At 46.1% G+C, this 22,620-nt stretch overlaps 1 protein-coding gene across 1 annotated transcript in view; it reads left to right on the forward strand.

Moving 5' to 3' along the window:
- LOC138262488 (vomeronasal type-2 receptor 26-like) overlaps window positions 1-22,620 on the forward strand; it is a 376,030-nt gene that overhangs the window by 150,536 nt on the left and 202,874 nt on the right. Inside the window, exon 4 of the mRNA XM_069212381.1 lies at window positions 10,770-10,994. Coding sequence (XP_069068482.1) covers window positions 10,770-10,994 — 225 coding nt within the window. The remainder of the gene's footprint in view (window positions 1-10,769; window positions 10,995-22,620) is intronic.

The following is a 22,620-nucleotide window of genomic DNA, read 5'->3' on the forward strand; positions in this document are numbered from 1 at the left end:
CCTGAAAAAAACGAAACAAAAGGTTTCGGATTTTTTGAAATGCAGCTCGTTTTCCCTTAGGGAAAACGGGCTACATTTCAAAAAAAAAAAAAACTGCTTTATTTAAAAGCAGGTCGCTAACATGGAGGCCTGCTGACTACAGCAGGCCTCCGTGTTAGCGAGTGCCTATACTCGCTATGGGGCCGCAATTTGCGACCCACCTCATGTATATTCATGAGGTGGGTCATTGCGACCCCATAGCGAGTTGCAGTCGGTGTCTGAGACACCGTACTGCATAGCAATTTGCGAGTTGCAAAAGCTGAACATCGCACATCTGGCCCCAGGTGCCCAGCAACTTTAAACATGTATGACAGACATTGGACTTCATATTCGAAGTGGAGTTGATCTAGGACCTTACAGCCGGATTCTTGTGACCCAGTGAAAGTGTAAGTTTTTTTTAGGAGATGGGTTTGCGGTGTCCACTCTTAGAACTTTCACTCTCGCTGGGTCACAAGAATCCGGCTGTAAGGTCCTTGATCAACTCCACTTTGAATATGAAGCCCAACGTCTGTCATACATGTTTAAAGTTGCTGGGCAAATTGGAAAATTGGATGTATTACAAAAAAAATGAAAAGTTCCCTTTTCATTTTTTCAGAGCAGGCAGTGGGCAAAAGGGCCACTGCCTGCTCTGATAAAATGTTGGCACCCCCATTCACCAAGGGGAAGAGGTCTCTTAGGGACCACATCCCATTTGCCAATGGGTTACCACCAATTTGAAATTGGTGGTAAATGTGATAGTTGTGCGTCCACCTTCCCAGCAAAACAATCGTACACATCCCTGCATGCCAGTTCCTAATACCGACTCACGCACCCTATTTTGTGAGTCGTAACAAGTTACAGACTCATAAAATAGGTTTGATACATCTACAACCCTCTTTAGCAGTCGCATACAGACCGAATCTCTGTTAGTGACTGCTATAAATGGTTGTACAACTGGCCCCTGGACTGCTGGGTGTCAGCTGCTACATCTAAAAAACAACATATAAACAACAGGACATGTCTGGAAATAATCAGCTATCTTAGTTTCCTCCAGTGAAAACCAGAATGAATCTCTGGAAAGCGCAATATATGGCAAAACACATTTTATTATTCTTCTGACAATCTCAGGGGAGATGTTCATGGTTTGCTACAGTCCCTGGGTGTGTTTGCTCATTAAAATATTTTCGCAACAAAAACCAACCTCACTGCAAGTAGTACATATACACATATATTACAATACAATAAACAAACTTGATGTTATCTCCTTTCCTCCATTCATTCATTCACTCATTGTTGTGCTCTTATGTTATTGGCCAGTCCATTATAGGGAGGTAGTTGTAAGATGTCAACATATCAAGTGCCACTATGCCCCTAGTTGTCATTAACTGTAATCATCTGACAAATCTCTGTATTTTTCACAAATAATAATTTGACTCCCCCAAGAAATAGATGTTGGTGTTTTTTGGCCCCTACTTCTTTTGGGCCTCCTCTGGACAATAAGGAAAGGTGAGATAACCTAATAGTTAAATCACAAATGTCCATAATTAAAATCTCACAACCTTAATAGATTTGCAATCACTCAGTAAGTGCCTTTATTTCATAGTGTGCAAAAAAAGAAAAATAAGGAAAATTAAAGAAAAATAGTCCTACATGTCACATGTGCAAAAACCAATCTAGAAGTAAATTGCTTCCATTCTAAAAGAGTAGGAAATGCCATGCTGAACACACCGTCCACGTGCGAGTTAAATTTTCGAAAGTGGACCCTAGGCAACAAGCCAGTAAAGATAAAACTTGAACTACCTTCACAGTTGAGGCTGATTTGTACATCTCTGGGTAGAGGGTTTTTTTTTTGCATCCACGTAAACTATCACCTGTAACATGTAGACCTCATTAGGACCTAAACAGCCCAAAACAGCCCAGAGCTCTCAGGTTTCTCTTCTCAAGCCAAACCCCTACTTACAAATGTGATAGTGCTGCTTGGTCCAAGTGTGAAACTGCTAATGGAGAGGAACCTGTTGGGAAGATCCAACGGGGAGTGACTAACAGTCTGTACAAAAAAGGAAACCCAAACATAGTCCTCCTGAATTTTCAGAATTACACTTAGAATTAAAGGAATCAGTGAGACAGCATGCGGATGTTCCAGAGGTCAGACTTGACGTAGGGCATCCATCATCCAGGCCCTCTAGAAATGAATTAGAGGACAAAACTGGGGAAGTAAAGCATTCTCTGATGCAAAGTTCTCTATCCAAGGAACTATGAACCTCTGTGTTATCACCTTGAATAGCAATGAATGAAGACACCAGGAAATCGAAGTTAGAAATGAACTGCCCACATGATCCACTTGAGTATTCTCCTTTCAGTAGAGATACATTGCTCTGAGATGAATTAGACTGTTCTCTACCCATAGTCCATCCACAAGACCCAGAGATCTAGGGAACCTGTTCCCCCTGATGACTGATAAAATCCCAGGCACCAGATTAGTCAATACTTCAAGCAATGCAACATATGCCAGATTCACCAACATATGGTGCATTCCTGCAGAATGTGGCACACTTAGAAAGAGGAAACTATGAGAGAAATAGGATATTTCTCCTCATTTCACCTCCCCCGGGAAGACAAAGCATTTTGATGCATTCTCTGGTTACCTGTGTGGGTAAAATTGGGGAGGTGCTGAAATTCATGGATAGATGGGTAGGAACATCCATGCTCTCTCATGAAACAAAGTGACTTGCACTGCCTTGTGTTTACAGAACTACGCAGGACAATGCAAGGTAGCCTTGCATTGCTTGGTAAATCTGACTTGAGTATTATTGCCCTTGCAACTCCATGCATGACACAAGGACAATGCACTGTCATGCAATGATAAATCTGGACCCTTGTTGCGTTTTTGTCTGTTTGTACCCAAACTACATACTCCAGTATATCCTGAGCAAAATGGTTCAGGACTAACAACACTGTTCTCATCTCCTTCCAGTTGGAGGAATGCCCTCCTCCAGGGACCCCACTTGTTCTGAAATTCTTTCAAATCCAGGATCCCCCCCCCCAACACCTGAACGTTTGTATCTGTGGTTACTACCTTGTAAAATGTTAAATATAACCTTAGGCTAGATTCCTTGTCTTAAGCCATCATTGAAAGATGGATACAATCATAGGTGTTACAGGAACCTGATGATTGTAGCTCTGCAATGCTGAGTTACAAAGATCTAGGAGACGCCTTACTAGAGGATAAGTGTGCAACCAAGCCCAGGAGACTAAAGAGACAGTGGAAGCCATATCCACCTGAAATGTTAACTATTCTCGGCCTGTAGCTTCTGACTTGGAAAATAGAGTTTCTACCCTTTGGACTCTGTACATCTATTTTGACTAGGGCCCCAATGAACTGAAATAACAGAGATGGAATCAGATGGGCCTTGATAGATTTACCAAGAAAACCATATTCTTCCAGTATGTTAATAACTGTCATCAAGGACAGGCCTATCTTTTTAAATGCAGAGTTCTTCACCCTGAATGCAGAGTCTCTGCAGTTGTAAACATCGTTATTAACTATTTGTTTGTGAATAGCAAAAAAAGCAAAATTACACAAAAGTATAAGTTTACCTTTGTGAATCAGGCTCTGTGTATTTTGCATCTCAGTCACTTTGTGAACTATGTAAACGTCTTGGGCTTCTTAATCCCTAGAAACCCCCTAAGCACTCCCGTCTGTGCTTTGTAGGTCCATGATGCAGGGGTTGTATTTTGACTAACGTTTGCCAACTTGCTGTGCTTGAATACAGGACTTTGAGATTTTATTTTACATTACTCTTACATTCAGCTCCTCCATTTGGTGGTACAGCTTCCTTCTCCACTTTCAACCTCCTTCGTCTTCTGAAACTTCCACTGAGGATGACATGGCTTTGGCCCCCTGACGGTTTTAATGGCAAGGTAACCACCTGGATTGACATAAACTCATTGGACTGATCTACTTGGCCCACATCGAGGTCAACAATCCATACCTCTTGGGGAGTGCATCGAAGAGAACTAGGGGGTCATTACAACCCTAGCGGACGGTGTTAAAGCGGCGCTGAGACCGTCAACAGGCTGGCGGCCTTTTTTTTGGTATCATGACCATGGCGGTTACCGCTATGGTCATCCGCCGATTCCCCGTTCCGCCCGCCGGTGCGGAGACGACCACTGGGCTGGAGACCTGGGTCTCCAGCCCGGCGGGCGTCACTATACCGCCGGCGGTATTATGACCCAGCTTACCGTTGTGGATTACCAGCGGTTTGAACCGCCATGAAATCCATGGCGGTAAGCACTATCAGTGCCAGGGAATTCCTTCCCTGGCACTGATATGGGTCTTCCCCACCCCCTCCCCCACCCCGTCTCCCTCCCCTACACCCCCCACCACCCCTGCCACCCCACAAAGGTGGCAGGACCCCCCTCCCCACCCCGACCCCTAACATGACATCAATCATACACACACGACACGCACGCAGGCACCACCAACACACATAAACGCACACACCGACATACATGCATACATCCACATACACAGTCAGACACGCACACCCACATTCAAACATACACTCACTCACACATCCATACAGACATACCCACAGACATACACGCACCCATTCCCAAACATGCAACACCCCCGCAAGCATACACACACTCACTCACCCCCTCTACATGCACCCCCATGCACCCACACAACACACAACACCCGCCCCACCCCCCTCCCCTAACAGACGATCGACTTACCTATTTCGTCGATCCTACGGGAGGGGACGGGATCCATGGGGGCTGCTCCGCTGACACCACACCGCCAACAGAACACCACCACGCCGAATCACAGGACGTGATTCGGTGGGCGGTGTTCTGTTGGCGTGGAGGTGGAGCAACCTCCACTTCCCCGCCGGCCGCCAGTATGGCTGTTGGCGGCTCCCCGTCAGAAAAGAGACGGTGAGCAGCCAACAGTCATAATACGCCGAGTGGCAAACCGCCACTACTGGCGGTCTTCCACACTGCGGTCCCTCGGCGGTCTTGTGAAAAGACCGCAGAGGTTGTAATGACCACCCTAATTTCCTCTGGCCCACTGCTGAAGCTGGTTCTTCCTTCTTTGGTAAAAGACTTCTCATCATCCCTCCACTTTGTTCTGTCCAACCCACATCCCTCTTAACTTCTGGTTGAAAGTGTCACAGTACTTTTGTGCACCCTTGACATTTGGCTCTCCAGTGGTCATCTGTGTAGTGTTTTCAGTAATTTGTTTAACTCTGTCATTTTGGACAGTTAATGGAAGGCTGTAGGCTCCTAGACTTCTTTTGGGGGAGTCAAGAAACCCCCACTTGCCCCATTGTGCACTCCCTTGATACACATGCCAATTAACAATTGTACTCTGACCTGCAAACTAGGGCAACTAGTTTAACTACAACAAAGGCATAACTTGTGATAAGCTGCACAGCTCACACAAGGACTGGTACCAGCTCCATGTCAATAAGGACCTGCCTCCAATAATCAAGACAGTGAAGGTGAATAGTTGTATAAAGTGTGGAGTGGGTTGCAGCTCCCTGAACCATCTCCTAACCACCAATATGAACAACAGTCATGCAGTGATTGGTAACAAAAGATGATACAGCTAGTCATTTCCCCTTCTATTGTTTGAACTGTTCCTGTTTCCTCCAGCAGCCTATGCTGACTGGTAACACTGATGCTAAACGTTCACAGTGGCTGGGGACTATTTGAAGGGCCAACCTGCTCTTCCGTGCAAAGAGAGAGATGGATAAACTACACCCAGCCACTACAGCAGCACTTACGCCTCATTAGTCCTCTTGTGTGTTTAATATCAATCAATCAATCAGTGTTTGTAAAGCGCAAGTACTCACCTGTTAGGGTCTCAAGGCACTGGGGGGATAAGTGTAGCATTAACAGGATGGGTGGTTCTTAAAAAACCCATGACTTCAGTTCCTTCGTGAAGCTGAGGAGGGAGATGGTTTGTCTGATGTGGAGAGGAAGGACGTTCCAGGCAATGGCTGCAAGGTAGGAAAAGGAGCGTTCTCATCTTCTGGTTTTCCTGATGCAGGGTACTTCTGCGAGAGAGAGCTGGGCGTAGGGTCCTGTGGGGTACCTGGAGGTTAAGTCCCTGGTTCATGTAAGCTGGTCCGGTGTTGTAGAAGGATTTGTGTGCGTGGGTGAGGATCTTGAAGCTGATTCTTTTCTCTATGGGAAGCCAGTGCAGTGTACGCAGGTGTTTCGAGATGTGACAGTGTTGAGGTTGGTCGAGAACCAGTCTGGCGGCGGCGAATAACCACCTCAACCCACCTGTCACTTTCTTGCTCACTTCTTTAGTTACTCACTCACTGACTCTCAAGAGAGCATAGATGTGCACTGCTTTTATGCTTTGATGTCCATCTCCCTTCTCTGCTCCTCAATAAATTGCTTGAAACCCTATTTATGCATGTATGCATGTGGTATTTGCAGAGTGTAAACCTAGCCAAATGACATGTTTGCCACATTCATTGGAATCCTTTGTGAGGACTCTCATTGTCCCTTGCTTTTTCTGTTCCTGTCACAGATGCTAGACCCTGCCACACAAGCTTGGTTGCGTTTTGTATTAGGACAAGTGATTGAACACTGGGTGGAAAGAATTTTGTGGATCCATGCAGATTTTGGAAGCTTATGTCACACACATATAAGGACATTGAATAATTTTAGGCCAAATGTGCTGGGCATTGTGGTTAAGACAATTACATGAGGTCCTTGCAAGGCACATCACTCCACTAGATGTCTACTTTTCCGACATGTCTGTGTAGGGAGTTTTCCATGGGTGGTGGGTGACCCAAACCTGAATAGGGCAGACATTTAGCACAGCAAGTGAACCGAATTGAGATTTACCTTCACTGCACTGGCCCTGGCCTATATGTAAAAACCCTAAGGAATTTGAAATGTCTTCTTGCTTGCCATTGGGGCGGGGATGCTCTAGTTTTCATGGAAGCAGAAAAATGGTTGAGGCTTTAGGGTGAGTGTGGGACCCGATGTCAGGATGGCCCAGACCTCAGACCATTATAAAGTAGAAACAGTCATGGCATTTACTGAGCATTCTTCCCACCCCAACCTCCATGGAGCAAACCCTCCTGCTTCCCCTGAGTGGCTACAAGATTGGGTAGCCCCATTTGTGGTGGGGATAGGACCAATTCCATGATGGGACACCACTACCCTTTTATTTTACCCAAAGAGAAAATCTCATGAGTTTAGTGGGCTTTCTAGCCTAGGGGAGGAGGATTATGGACACATCCTCAATTGGGAAAAGCCTCCTATCTGCATCCGAGTGAGACAGAAAGACTTTAGTGCCCCTTCTGCGGTGGCAGTATGGATATGGTGCAATGTCAGTGTGGATCTTCCCCACCCTTTTGTTTGTTCTGGTATCATTTTGAAATTTCTGATGTCTAGTGGCCTTTCTACCTTTCTAGTGTAAATGGGACCTGTGAGAAAACTGGGCACTTTGCAGATGCCCCCTTCTTTTTGTCCCATTTGATACCCATTTGAACCCCAGATGCTTGTTTTTTGACTTTGATAGTGCACTGATCACCAGGCCCCAGTGTATGTGTCCTCATTCTAAATTGCCATGTAGACATGGTGAATTCCTGATTGGCAAAACTTTATCTGTTTGTCAGTAACTAGTGGATTGCACCTTGGGCGTAGGTGGTAAAGGGGTCCCCAGGGCTGCAGCATGAGTTGTTGCCCCCCTAGGTGACCCAGACAAACTACTGATGGCAGGCCTGCCATTGCAGACTTCCAGAGCGGTGCAAACTGCTCAGGTTTGACTGTGCTCTCAACATGAGTGGCACAGTCCCATTCACTGCCTTATACATATATCAGACACCACTAATGAAGACCTCTGAAGCCCAGGAGGCATGGAAAATTATATTTAAGGTGCAGACATGTAATCAAAAGTGTATAAGCCCCTATAGTGTCCTTTCTATTAAGGTACACTATAAGTGCATGAATCTGGGAAAGAAAGAACGAGAACATGAAAGCACAATGAAGAGAAGAAATAGAGCAAATGTGTGAGACAAAAAAAAAGGGAAGGAAGCTAGCGAACAAAAGATAAAAGATAAAGAGGAAAAATAATGAAGGAAGTGTGAAAAGAAAGAAAAAAATGAACATTAGAGAAAAAAGAAAGATGGTGAGAGAAACAAGCAGCAAAAGAACCAGGGCATGTATGTACTGACACATTTCCCACAGACATAGAATGGGAAAACCACTTTGACACTTCGGTCCCAACAAGTAACTTGTGGCTTCCACATACAGATGGGAAAAAGAGGGATTTATAGTCAAACCTGACTTGACAGATAAAGAAAAGAAAAACACCAGAGAAAGATTGAAAAAAAGAAGTGAAAGTACACATATCGAGTCAAAGGAAAGACCGAACACAAAACAAAGAAAGAATGAAGGAAAGAGAAACAATTGTGAAAGAATGAACGTCTGATAAAGAAAAAAGAGAGAAACGAAACAAGGAAAGAGATAGCCATGTTTTTTCAAGTTTTTATAGAGCAGGTAGCAAGAAGAAGAGGGGAAAATTAGGGAGAGGAGTAGAAATAAGAAGTTGAAAGAAAGAGCGAAACTGTTAGTGTGTGGATTTTAAGAGTTGGAAAGAGAAAAGTAGAGGAGAAAGAAAACATTGAGAGTAAACAGAGTAAAGGAAAGAATGGACTGAGAAAGGCGAAACAGACACTCCCACCTAAAGGTGGCAGCTAAGAATAGATTTATTTGGCTCCTCCACCTCCTCAAACAGAAGTCAGAGTGTGGAACATCAGGGGTCGCTGCAGAACAGCATGAGGTGCCTTAGCAGAGTGAGCCCCAATACAGCAACATTGGGGTGCTTCAGATCAGGATTTGGGGTATAGACAGAGTGTCCCGGCCCAGTGCTGGAATAATAGAAAGGCAGCGAGTGAGGAATAAAAAGATCACTGTGTAATTCCTGGTATTGCAATAATGGGGCGCTGCAGGTTAGGGTTGAGGTGCACTGACAGAGTTGTATGTGGGCTGTAGTTCTGGAATTTTAATGGGCACCCAAGGTCAGAAGTGAGGTATGTTAATGGAGCTATATGTGGAACCTAGTATTGGCGTGCCAGTGTTGGAGAGTGCTAGCCTGGAGGCGCCCTGGTGAAGCTGCGAGTGGGGCCCAGTATGGGAGTGGCATTGTCTTAGAAGCAGGAGTCCTGAAGGGCGTGTGTGTGACCCTTAGTACTGAGAAGAAATGTGCACTGAATGTTAGAATTGATGGATTCTGGTGGAGCTGTGGTGTTGGATGTTAGACTTGAGGTGCATTGGCTGAGCTGTGTTTTGCTCTTTTGGGTCCAGTATTGGCTTGGCAGTGTGTCTGAATATTAGAATTGAGCTGCTGTTATGGAACTGTATGGGAGCCGGGTCCAAGTATAGGAAAGAAAATGACCTTGCGGGGTAGAACTGAGGTGCACTGATGGAGCTGTGCTCTAGGCCCAGTACTGGAACCGCACAGTGTACTGACTGTAAGAACTGAGGTGCTCTGGCAGACAGCGTGTGTGGGGTTGTGGCCCGGCTGAGGGCTTGGAGTGTGTGAACTAAGGTGCACTGATGGAGCTGCGCCTGAGGTCCCAGTACTGGAGCAGCAGAGTGCACTGACTACAAGAACTGAGGTGCTCTGGCAGACAGCATGTGTGGGGTTCCTGGCACTGGCACGGCTGAGGGTTTAGATTGTGTGAACTGTGGTGCACAGAGGGAGCTGCGCCCATTGTCCCAATACTGGAGCAGCATAGTGTAATGATGGCAAGAACTGAGGTACTCTGGCAGGGAGAGTGTGTGGGGTTCCTGCCACCTGCATGGCTGAGGGCTTGGAGTGTGTGAACTGAGGTGCACTGATGGAGCTATGAGTGGGATCCCAGTATGGAGTAGAAGTGGGCACTGTCTATAAGGATTGCAGAGCCCTAGTAGAGCTGGGTGCCTAGGCTAAATTCAATTACAAGCAATCCTCCGCCCTTGCTCTCAGCATAAAGGCAGGCACGCTTGGTAAGGAAAATCCAAGCCAAGGAAGGGCGATAGCCAGGCAGCTGAGAGAGGGTGCAGAGAGCCCACAAAGACCAAATGTGACCAAGATAACAGCCTGATTTATAGCTTTGTTTACACCTAAGCAGAGGGGAGGAATGCTCTGCAAATGGAAAGGGAAGCCTCCCTGGGCAGGAGGAGAAAAGAAAGTAAAAGAAAAGTCCAGAAAAGATAAACAGGACAAAGCACAATTATACAGTAGTTGGTCCCTGCTCCCACACAGAAGAAGAGGGGGGGCAATGATGCATGACTGACCACTAGCAAGCAAGGATTTTTAAATGACACTGAAACTAATGAAATAGCTGGAAGCCCACAGAAGAAGTATCCTTAAAAGTAAATAATAGGTCGTATGCTTACGCTCAACCTAAAAAATTATCCCCACATCCTGAGAGAAAATTCTCATTCATTTTTTTGTTATACAGAAACCAATTCCCACTTTAAAAATTTGCTTTTGTTAAACTAAAATGTTTGCTGAGCAGCTCCATGAAATATGGTCTGCACAATCACAACTGCCACAGTTCAGAGATTTATTTATTTTTATCCTTTGCCCCAGCCCCACCCTCCACCTCCATAAGATGGCACCTATTCATAGCCTCTGTGCACTAGTCATAGCAATCCCTGCTATTTGCATCACCTTTGTATGCCATTGTTTGTCATACTTATCCTATTTTTGTCTCGATTCTCTTGGGCAGTTACATCACTACATGCAAAATGTTCATTTTAAAACCTCCTCTGGTGACGAGGTCTCCTTTGATGCTCATGGGGACCCACCCACGCACTTTGAGATTATGAGCTGGATTTACTTCAATTATCAGGCAAAAACTGTCAAAGTTGGGAGCTTCAGCCTCAAGTCTGCAGAGCAAGAGGATCTGTTCATCAATGACAGCGCCATCCACTGGCATCCGTTCTTCACACAGGTAAGACCTCCTATAGGACCTAAGCAGTACTTGAAATAAAATATATCACATACAATTAATAAACCCAAGATTCTTTTGCAGTAATTGTGTACAATTCCATGAGTTGTGGAGTGGACCTATCAAGAAAGGGAAATCTTTTATGTTCAATATTCATTACAGTTGTCATTGCCGCTAAGGATGCCTGCCTATAATCAGGGTACTCTTTTCCCCAATTTCAGCTGATTTATATGGGCTTCCCTCCATCCACTTCCTTTGGCACTAAGTTGACCCTCTCCTTGATCCAGTTGCCAATCTCTGAGTCATGGATCTCCAGGACATTTTATCAGTATGAACATTTGTGAGCTGCAGCAGTGAACTCCTGTATTTCTACCCCCTTAATAAGGTTTGATTCTGTACTCACAAATGTATTAAGTATTATTGTTCTTTGGAGCTATTTTTAGATCTTCAGATTTCTTCTCAAAATATGTCTTCAAAACCCCTGCAAGAATAGCTGCCCTTGAAATTCTGCATATGCAGTATGGAAAGGGGCTCACTTCTGTCACTCTATTGATGATGTGAAAAAGGGTGCTTTCATTAGGAGTATGCTAAGCTAACAACATTATATCCATTGTTTGAGCCAAACTGTTATGCCCTAAACAAAACAGTTAGAAATGGGGTATTTGTTTGGCAGTCAGGTTATCCCCTGTCCAAGCAAGGACCCGCACTCTAGTCAGGGTAATTCACACACAATCCAAATTATCCTGTGCCCACCCTCCGGTAGCTTGGCACTGAACAGTCAGGCTTAACTTTGAACGCAATGTGTAAAGTATTTGTGCAATAAATCATAGAATAACACAATATAGCACCACAAAAATATACCACACAGTGTTTACAAAAATATATAATATTTATCTGGATAAATGCAGGTCAAATAGATTAAAATGCAATAAGTAAATGTTGAGATATCACTGAAAAGTGATATAAAGTGTCTTAAGTCTCTTAAAAGCAAACAAAGTCTCATTCAAGCACAAAGTACCCGGTTTGCGTGAAAAATCTCCACAAAGAGCCGCAGAGGAGGAGATGCGTGGAAACAAAGGGGGTGCGTGTTGATTTCTCGGGCCGCAAACGCCTATGCGTTGTTTAGTTTTCACACAGGGACGGCTGTGCGTCGATTTCCGGTGCTCGACGAGAATCCTCTTCGGGTTGCGGGGTTTTCAGACGGCCCGGGGTCTGTGCATGGAATCCTGGACTTGCGGAGCAAAGTCACAAGCGCTGCCTCGATCCGGTGGCCATTGCGTGGAATTTTCTTGCACACGGCAGGTGCTGGGTTGATTCCTCTCTGGAAGTCGGGCTCCGTCGTCTCAGGTCAGCTGTGCGTCGATCCGGTGGGCTGTGCGTCAAAGTTCCGGCCGCGACGCAAGCGCCACGTCGATCTTCTCCTTGCGAGGTCACGCTGGGTTGTTTCGGTTCGGCGAGCGGTGAATTTCTCACCGCGCGGCAGGCTGAGCGTTGTTTTAAGCAGGCTGTGCATCAAATTTTCGCTGCACAAGGAGTCCAGTTGCAAGAGTGAAGTCTTTTTTGTTCCTGAGACTTCAGGGAACAGGAGGCAAGCTCTATCCAAGCTCTTGGAGAGCACTTCTTCACCACCACAGCCAGAGAGTAGCAAGGCAGCAGGGCAACAGCAAGGCAGCAGTCCTTCACAGAAAGCAGTCAGATGAGTCCTTTGGGCAGCCAGGAAGTTCTTCTTGGAAGGATGCAGGTTCTGGTTCCAGTTTTCTTCTCCATGAAGTGTCTAAAGTCTCTGTGGTTTTGGGTGCTCTTCTTATAACCATTTTTGCCTTTGAAGTAGGCTTACTTCAAAGGAAAAGTCTCACTTGTTTGTGAAATCGTGCCTTGCCCAGGCAAGGCCTCAGACACACACCAGGGGGTTGGAGTATGCATTGTGTGAGGGCAGGCACAGCCCTTTCAGGTGCGAGTAACCACTCCTCCACTCCCTCCTAGCACAGATGGCTCATCAGAATATGCAGGCTACACCCCAGCCCCCTTTGTGTCACTGTCTGGATGGAGGTGCAAACAGCCCAACTTTCAAACTAACCCAGACAGGGAATCAACAAACAGACAGAGCCACAAAAATGGTTCAAGCAAGAACATGCCCACTTTTTAAAAGAGGCATTTTCAAACACACAATCTTAAAACCAACTTTACTAAAAGATGTATTTTTAAATTGTGAGTTCAGAGGTCCCAAACTCCACATGTCTATCTGCTCCCAAAGGGAAGCTATGCTTTAATCATGTTTAAAGGCAGCTCCCAGATTAACCTATGAGAGAGATAGGCCTTGCACCAGTGAAAATCGAATTTGGCAGTATTTCACTGTCAGGACATATAAAACACAATAGTATATGTTCTACCTTAACCATACACTGCACCCTTCCCATGGGGCTACCTAGGGCCTACCTTAGAGGTGTCCTACATGTAGGAAAAGGGAATGGTTAGGCCTGGTAAGTTGGTACACTTGCCAAGTTGAATTTACAGTTTAAAACTGCACACACAGACACTGCAGTGGCAGGTCTTAGACATGATTACAGGGCTACTTATGTGGGTGGCACAATCAGCGTTGCAGACCCACTAGTAGCATTTGGTTTACAGGCCCTGGGCACACTTGGTACACTTTACTAGGGACTTACTAGTAAATCAAATATGCCAATCATGAATAAACCAATAAACAGTACAATTTACAGAGAGAGCATATGCACTTTAGCACTGGTTAGCAGTGGTAAAGTGCTCAGAGTTCAAAAGCCAACAAAAACAGGTCAGGAAAAATAGGTGGAAGGAGGCCAAATGTTTGGGGATGACCCTGCAAAAAGGGCCAGGTCCAACAAGTACTCTAACAATTGCTACTGACCCTTCCACCCTCTTACTGTATGGCTTCTGACTCCTACTTTTTCCACCCCCAAATTCTCAATGGACGCTTGACCAACTTTAGGTCCTAAACTCCTCATGTATGCTCAGTTCTGTCATCTGCCGCTTGACTTGAATATCTAGCGTGTCCAATCCAGACCAAGCATGCCTCTTAAGTTTATGTCAAGACAGGGGGCTGGCATTATGCATCAACCTTTTATTTTCCACCTTGGAGCAGCCACTTAAAAGCTTCCAGAATAGAATCAAAATACATCACAATAAAATAGACTTTTAAGTCCCATAAGAACAGCCTGTCCACCATTTTCTCCCTCTTTTGTTTGCTGCTTCTGAGCAGATAACTATTGTGTTATATTGTCTTATTTTTTCCATAAATTGTAATGAGGCTTATTTTTGGCAATAGTCATGTTTGGCATAGAATAGTTTTTGATCTATCCCAATTTATGGGTAGTTTTATAGTAATTAATTGAAGTGTTTTTAAAAAAAGAGAAAGAACAAATAGTTTGGTTTGAATATAATTTGAAAATACTTTAAGTCTTTGCTGTGAGGCAGTGAAATAGAATTCTGTGACTTTTGAATTAATATGTTATTGGATTTTAAATTTAAATAACCTTACAGTTACTCGCCACCTTGCGATTGGCGACGATCAGTAAAGTTCTTTGCTGGCAAGAGAGGGCACTTCAAGCTTGCGCTATAGAACGGGCTGTAATTTTGTAAAATTTAATTTTGGGCTTATTTTAGTAACATAGACGACGCAATGTGTATGTTTATTTCTAGTGGAAATAGACCTTGTTTTTAAACAATTTGGTATGTTTCTCTAGGAAGTTGGAGTATGAATGGTTTTAACCGGTTGGGTGCCTGGGACAAGCTAGGCTCGCCCTGCACTATGGTTCCCATGTGCCGAGGACGAGCCCAGCATATGCTGCACCCGGCCCACGCTAGTGCTTCCCCCGTGGGCCTCCCACCCACACCCCCCGTCAGGGATGGAAGGGGAATTGCTTCCCCTTCCACCCCGATCCCTCCCCCCAGTAACATCTGATGACGTCAGCACACGATTGGGTGTTGATCAGAGGTCACCTCCCATCGCACTGGGATAAGGAAGAGAAATGCTGAGCATTTCTCTTCTGCTTGGGAGGAGAAAGCAGGCAGAGGTATGAAAGGAAAGGAAAGGCCTATTATAATTAGGCCGAGCCTAGACACCAGAGATATTCTTTTTTTTGTTAATTTTATTTTTTTAGATGTGGGGAGCGACCCCTTAGGGAAGGGTCGCTCGCCTGGGGGAAAATGTATTTTAGGGCATTTCTGCCCCCCTTAGGGGCAGATCTGTCTATTTCTATTAGGCCAATCTGCCCCCGGGGAGTCAGAAACCACTTAGGCTCCAGGGATTGGTGTGTGTGTATGTGTGTGTTTTGTTTGGCGGGGGCAGCCCCTTGGACAAGGGTCGCCTCCCATGGTGACACATTACTGTTAGCCATATCTTTCCCCCTTGGGGGTAGATCGGCCTATTTTTGGAAGGCACGTCTTTCCCCAAGGGGGGGGGGGGCAGAAAGCCACCAGAGACCAGGGAAGATTTTTTTTTCAAAATTAGAGGGTGGGGGAATGGCCATGCCCCCACCCCAAATAAATGGGGCCAAAGTTGTTCTGCCCACCACTGGGCAGATGGGGCAATTACCCTAATCCACACCCCAGGGGGCAGAAAGTCTACTAGATGTCAGGGAATTAAAAAAAACAAAAAATAGTGGGGTAGTGGCTACCAACCAGTATGGGCCACACACTAAAATATCTTATCCCACGGCAAGCAAGAGGACATTTGATTATTTTGGGTTTTGGTTTTACATTTGGGCCATGAGAGCTTGGCTAACTCTCAAAATCGTCCCACTGGGAATGGTGAGGGCTGCACGTTTTGGACTTTGGGACCCTGCCATGTAGAAAAATCCACAAGACCTAGACACATCTGAAAACTAAACATCTGGCTGATTCCAGGGTGGTGTGCTCCAAATGCACCCTGCACCATTTTCTTACTGCAGGAAAGTACCATCTTGCCTGGCATGTTACCCCCATTTTCAATGTATGTATGTTTGTTTTTGCCTATGTGTCACTGGGATCCTGCCAGGCAGGACCCCAGTGCTCATAATGTATGCCCTGTATGTGTTCCCTGTGTAGTGCCTAACTGTATCACTGAGGCTCTGCTAACCAGAACCACAGTGTTTATGCTCTCTCTGCTTTTCACAATAATATAATATATTAATATTCTACTAATAAGGGATAACTGGACCTGGCACAAGGTGTAAGTACCTTTGGTACCCACTACAAGCCAGGCCAGCCTGCTACAATTTCTTCTTGGCTTCCAGTGCAGAGTGAAGGCAGACAGGCCTCAGAGCATGCACCACCAGGAAACAGTTGAGAAAGCCAGCAGGATGAGGCGCTACAGTGTTGCTGGTAGTATTCTTGCTACTTTGTTGCGGTTTTGCAGGTGTCCTGGAGCAGTCAGCGGTCGATCCTTGGCAGAAGTCGAAGAGGGAAGTGCAGGGGAACTCTGGTGAGCTCTTGCAATTGTTATCTGAGGAATAGCCCAGAGGAGAGACCCTAAATAGCCAGAAAAGGAGGTTTGGCTACTGAGTAAGCACCAATCAGAAGGAGTTCTGATGTCACCTGCTGGCACTGGTCACTCAGAGCAGTCCAGTGTGCCCCCAACACCTCTGTTTCCAAGATGGCAGTGGTCTGGGACACACTGGAGGAGCTCTGGGCACCCCCCTGGGAGGTACTGGTCAGGGGAGTGGTCACTCCCCTTTCCTTTGCCCAGTTTCACGCCAGAGCAGGGCTGGGGGATCCCTGAACCGGTGTAGACTGGCTTTTGCAGAGATGGGCACCTTCTGTGCCCATCAAAGCATTTCCAGAGGCTGGGGGAGGCTACTCCTCCCCAGCCCTTCACACCTATTTCCAAAGGGAGAGGGTGTAACACCCTCTCTCAGAGGAAATCCTTTGTTCTGCATTCCTGGGACCAGGCTGACTGGACCCAGGAGGGCAGAAACCTGTCTGAGGGGTTGGCAGCAGCAACAGCTGCAGTGGAGACCCCGGAAAGGCAGTTTGGCAGTACCTGGGTTCTGTGCTAGAGACCGGGGGGATCATGGAATTGTCCCCCCAATACCAGAATGGTATTGGGGGGACAATTCCATAATCTTAGACATTTTACATGCCCATGTTCGGAGTTACCATTGTGACGCTATACATAGGTAGTGACCTATGTATAGTGCACGCGTGTAATGGTGTCCCCGCACTCACAAAGTCCGGGGAATTTGCCCTGAACGATGTGGGGGCACCTTGGCTAGTGCCAGGGTGCCCACACACTAAGTAACTTGGCACCCAACCTTCACTAAGGGAAGGTTAGACATATAGGTGACTTATAAGTTACTTAAGTGCAGTGGTAAATGGTTGTGATTTCACTCAGGCTGCAGTGGCAGGCCTGTGTAAGAATTGTCAGAGCTCCCTATGGGCGGCTAAAGAAATGCTGCAGCCCATAGGGATCTCCTGGAACCCCAATACCCTGGGTACCTTAGTACTATATACAAGGGAATTACATGGGTATACCAGTATGCCAATGTGAATTGGTAAATTTTGTCACTAGCCTGCAGTGACAAATTTGGAAAGCAGATAGAGCACAACCACTGAGGTTCTGGTTAGCAGAGCCTCAGTGATACAGTTAGGCACCACACAGGATACACATACAGGGCGAATACTATGATCACTGGGGCCCTGCCTGGCAGGGTCCTAGTGACACAAGGGCTAAAACAAAATACATAAAGTGAAATATGGGGGTAACATGCCAGGCAAGATGGTACTTTCCTACAGAAATCTCCTGTGGGTCGACGGAATCTTCCCCCTGCCAACGCAGGCACCAAAATTCTGCATCACCGGTCTTCTGGGTCCCCTCTCATCCTGACGAGCGTGGTCCCTGGAGCACAGGAGCTGGGTACAAGTGTCTCCCACAGTCCAGTGGCCCTTCTGTCCAAATTTGGTGGAGGTAAGTCCTTGCCTCCCCACTTCAGACAGTAATCCTGTGTACTGCTTGATCTGCAGCTGCTAGTGCTTCTGTGCACTTTTCCAAGACTTCCTTTGTGCACAGCCTATCCCAGGTCACCAGCACTCTGTCCTGCATTGCCCATCTCGCTGAGTTGGACTCCGACGTCGTGAGACCCTGCTTTGTGACTCTGAGTCGACCACTGTCCTCAGATTTTCTACGTGCCTGCTCTGGTACTTCTGCGGGTGCTGCCTGCTTTTGCATGGGCCCTCTAAGTTGCGGAGCGCCCCCTCTGTCTCCTCCTCCAAGGGGCGACATCCTGGTCCTTCCTGGTCCCCAGCAGCACCCAAAATCCACAACTGCGACTCTTGCAGCCTGCAAGGCTTGTTTGTGGTATTTCTGCGTGGAAACAACTCTGCATCCTCCAGCACGTTGTGGGACATCTTCTGACCAAAGGAAAAGTTCCTGCCTCCTTCCGTTGTTGCAGAATCTTTGGCTTCTTCTACCTGGAGGCAGCCCTTTTGCACCTTCATCCAGAGTTTAGTGGGCTCCTTCCTCCCCTGGACACTTGCGTGACTCTTGGGCTTCGTCCCCTTTCTTTACAGGTCCTCAGGTCCAGGAATCCGTCTTCAGTGTTTTGCTGGTGGTCGTTGTTCTTGCAGAATCCCCTATCTCGACTATACTGCCTTTCTGTGGTAGTAGGGTAACTTTACTCCTATTTTTCAGGGTCTTGGGGTTGGGTATCTTGGACACCCTTAGTGTTTTCTAACAGTTCCAGTGACCCTCTATAACCTACCATAGGCCTGGGGTCCATTCGTGATTCGCATTCCACTTTTGGAGTATATGGTTTGTGTTGCCCCTAGTCCTATTTCTACCTATTGCATTCTATTGTGATTCTACATTGCGTGCACTACTTTTCTAACTGTTACTTACCTGTTTTTGGTTTGTGTACATATAATTTGTGTATATTACTTACCTCCTAAGTGAGGGTATTCTCTGAGGTACTTTTGGCATATTGCCACTAAAATAAAGTACCTTTACTTTTAGTAACTCCGAGTATTGTGTTTTCTTGTGATATAGTGCTATATGATATAAGTGGTATAGTAGGAGCTGTGCATGTGTCCTAGTTCAGCCTAAGCTGCTTTGCCATAGCTACCTCTATCAGCCTAAGCTGCTAGAACACCTCTTTTCTACTAATAAGGGATAACTGGACCTGGCACAAGGTGTAAGTACCACAAGGTACCCATTATAAGCCAGTCCAGTCTCCTACATTGGTGGTGCAGCAGTGAGATAAGTACTTGTAACTGCTTTACCACTTTGTCATTTGGTGCTTTTCACTAGAAAGTCATATACAAAATAGTTCAGTATATGTACATTGGACCAAAACAGTTTACTTTTCTGCTCTAAAACTACTTACTACGTTTTTGAAAAGTTTTGAAAACTTTTAAAAGTTTTCCAAAAGTTTGAAAACTTTTTTCTCTGTGCTTTCTAAAGTTCTACAACGTTTTCTCTCTCTGTCTTAAACCTTTTCTATCATGTCTTCAGTAGAGATCACTCCCAAAGTTGTTCAGGCAACTTATGAGAATTTAAACTACAAACGTTTGAGGGGTCTCTGCCTGGATAGAGGTCTAAGCATAGGTAAGAATCCAACAAAAGAGTTTCTCTTTAACCTGCTCTTACAGGATAACCAGAACCAGTCTGGCCCATCTCAGGAGAGAAAGGAAAAAGGGGAGGCTTCCCAGTCAGACTCTGAGGAGTTCCCTGAAGATGCTGGGGAGGGTTCTTACAAAGTCCTGCCCTCTAGCAGGCCCCCTAGTGACAATGGTAGTGGGAGAGGTTCACACATTAGTAGAGCATCTTTCACTCCTAAAGGCCAGGTTACTAGGATCCAGCCAGTTAGGGACAGTCTCTGCAAATTCCCAAATCTCCTCTGTGTCCAAACATTCCCAAGCCTCCCACCCTGAGGATAACTTAATGGAAAGGGAACTCAGACAGCTGAGGTTGGAAGAGACCAGACTGAAGCTTAAACAGCAGCAGCTGGCCTTAGACAGGGAATCCCTAGACATGGAGAGGGAAAGACAGAGAATGGGGTTAGGTCCCCATGGTGGCAGCAGCAGTATTTCTGATAGCAATCCTGTTAGAGAGCAAGATTCCAGCAATCTGCATAAGATAGTCCCCCTTACAAGGAGGGGGATGACATTAATAAGTGGTTTGCTGCATTTGAGAGGGCCTGTATGGTACAGTTGGTCCCTCAAAGGCAGTGGGCTGCTATCTTGTGGCTATCTTTCACTGGAAAGGGTAGGGATAGGCTTCTTTTTGTCAGAGAAAGTGATGCCAATAATTACAAAGTGTTGAAGGATGCACTCTAGGATGGAGTTGGCTTAACCACTGAACAATACAGGATTAAGTTCAGAGACACCAGGAAAGAGTCCTCTCAAGACTGGACAGATTTTGTTGACTGTTCAGTCAAGGCCTTGGAGGGTTGGTTACATGGCAGTAAAGTTTCTGACTATGAAAGCCTGTATAATCTGATCGTGAGAGAGCATATTCTTAACAATTGTTTGTCTGATTTGTTACACCAGTACTTGGTAGACTCAGATCTGACCTCTCCCCAATAATTGGGAAAGAAGGCAGACAAATGGGTCAGAACAAGAGTGAACAGAAAAGTTCATCCAGGGGGTGACAAGGATGGCAAGAAGAAGGATGGCAAGTCTTCTGACAAAGGTGGGGACAAAAGTGAACATTCTGAGTCTTCATCAGGCCCACAAAAATCCTCTGGGGTTGGTGGGTCCAAATCCTCTTCTAACAATCAGAAAAAGCCTTGGTGTTATTTATGTAAAGTAAAAGGCCTTTGGGCAAGTGATTCTACTTGTCCAAAGAAAAACACCAAACCTCCCACCACCACAACCCCAACTGCAACCTCTAGTGCTCCTAGTAATAGCAATGGTGGTGGGAAGTCTTCTACTAATAGCCAATCCAAGGGAGTAGCTGGGCTCACTATTGGCAGTGTAGTTGGGGTTGGTCTTGTTAGGGAGACCACAGAGGCTGTTTTAGTCTCTGATGGTGGCACTGACTTTGCCACCATGGTTGCTTGCCCCCTTAATGTGGATAAGTACAAGCAACTACCCCTAATCTATCGTGTTGAGGTTGAGGCCTACAGGGACTCAGGAGCCAGTATAACTATGGTGATAGAAAGACTGGTCCACCCTGATCAACACCTTCTTGGCCAACAGTACCAAGTGACTGATGCTCATAACAACACTCTTAGCCACCCAATGGCTGTTGTGAATCTCAACTGGGGGTGGGGTGGGGGGAGGTTACTGGTCCAAAGAAAGTTGTGGTAGCCACTGAAGTACCTGTAGATTGCTTATTGGGCAATGATTTGGAGACACCAGCTTGTGCAGAAGTGGAGTTGGAGGCTCATGAAGCAATGCTGGGCATTCCTGGGCATAGTTTTGCTTTGACAAGGGCTTAGGCCAAGAAGCAAAAAGGACAGGGAAACTTGGATCCTGGAACAATGGACCAAGTGCTCCCAAAAACTAGGGGTAGAAAGGGTAAATCCCTGCCCACTATCCCTCCCTCTACAGATGATTCCCCTTTTGAGGAAGAGGAATCCTCTCCCTGTGCAGAACTGACACCAGAGGAGCTGGCAGCAGACACTGCTGAGCTTTTGTGTGCAGGGGGGCCTGCCAGGGAAGAGCTGAGTGTGGCACAGCAAACCTGTCCCACATTAGAGGGTTTAAGACAGCAAGCTGTCAAACAGCAGAATGGGGATGTCAGTGATAGCCGTAGGGTGTATTGGGAAGATAACCTCTTGTACACAGAGTCAAGATACCCTAAACCTGGAGCTGCCAGGAGATTGGTCATTCCATTGCAGTACAGAGAGTTTCTTCTTACCTTGGCCCCTGACATTCCTTTGGCTGGGCATTTGGGTCAGACGAAAATTTGGGAAAGACTTGTCCCCTTGTTTCACCTGCCTCATATGTCAGAGGACACTAAAGAGTTTTGTCACTCTTGTGTGACCTGCCAAGCCAGTAGCAAGACTGGTGGCGCTCCAAAGGACCCCTTAATTCCACTACCAGTGGTTGGGGTGCCCTTTGAAAGGGTAGGGGTTGACATAGTTGGCCCCCTTGACCCTCCAACAGCTTCAGGCAATAGATTCATCCTTGTGGTAGTGGACCATGCCACTAGGTATCCTGGAGCAATCCCCTTAAGGACAACTACAGCTCCTGCAGTGACAAATGCCCTCCTGGGAATCTTTTTTCAGAGTGGGTTTCCCTAAGGAAGTGGTGTCAGACAGAGGTAGTAACTTCATGTCTGCATACCTCAAAGCAATGTGGAAGGAGTGTGGTGTAACCTACAAGTTCATCACTCCTTACCATCCACAAACAAATGGTCTGGTTGAGAGGTTTAATAAAACTCTCAAATGTATGATAATGGGACTCCCTGAAAAAATCAGAAGGAGAGGGGATGTACTGTTACCTTGCCTCCTTTTTGCTTACAAGGAGGTACCCCAAAAAGGAGTGGGCTTCAGCCCCTTTGAACTCCTATTTGGGTACCCTGTAAGAGGTCCACTTGCTCTTGTGAAGGAGGGATAGGAACAACCTTTAAAAGCTCCTAAACAGGACATAGTAGATTATGTACTTGGCCTAAGATCCAGAATGGCTGAGTATATGAAAAAGGCCAGTAAAAACCTTCAGGCCAGCCAGGAGC

This window comes from Pleurodeles waltl, chromosome 10 (genome assembly GCF_031143425.1).
Source record: "Pleurodeles waltl isolate 20211129_DDA chromosome 10, aPleWal1.hap1.20221129, whole genome shotgun sequence".
In the NCBI taxonomy this organism is placed as follows: Eukaryota; Metazoa; Chordata; class Amphibia; order Caudata; family Salamandridae; genus Pleurodeles; species Pleurodeles waltl.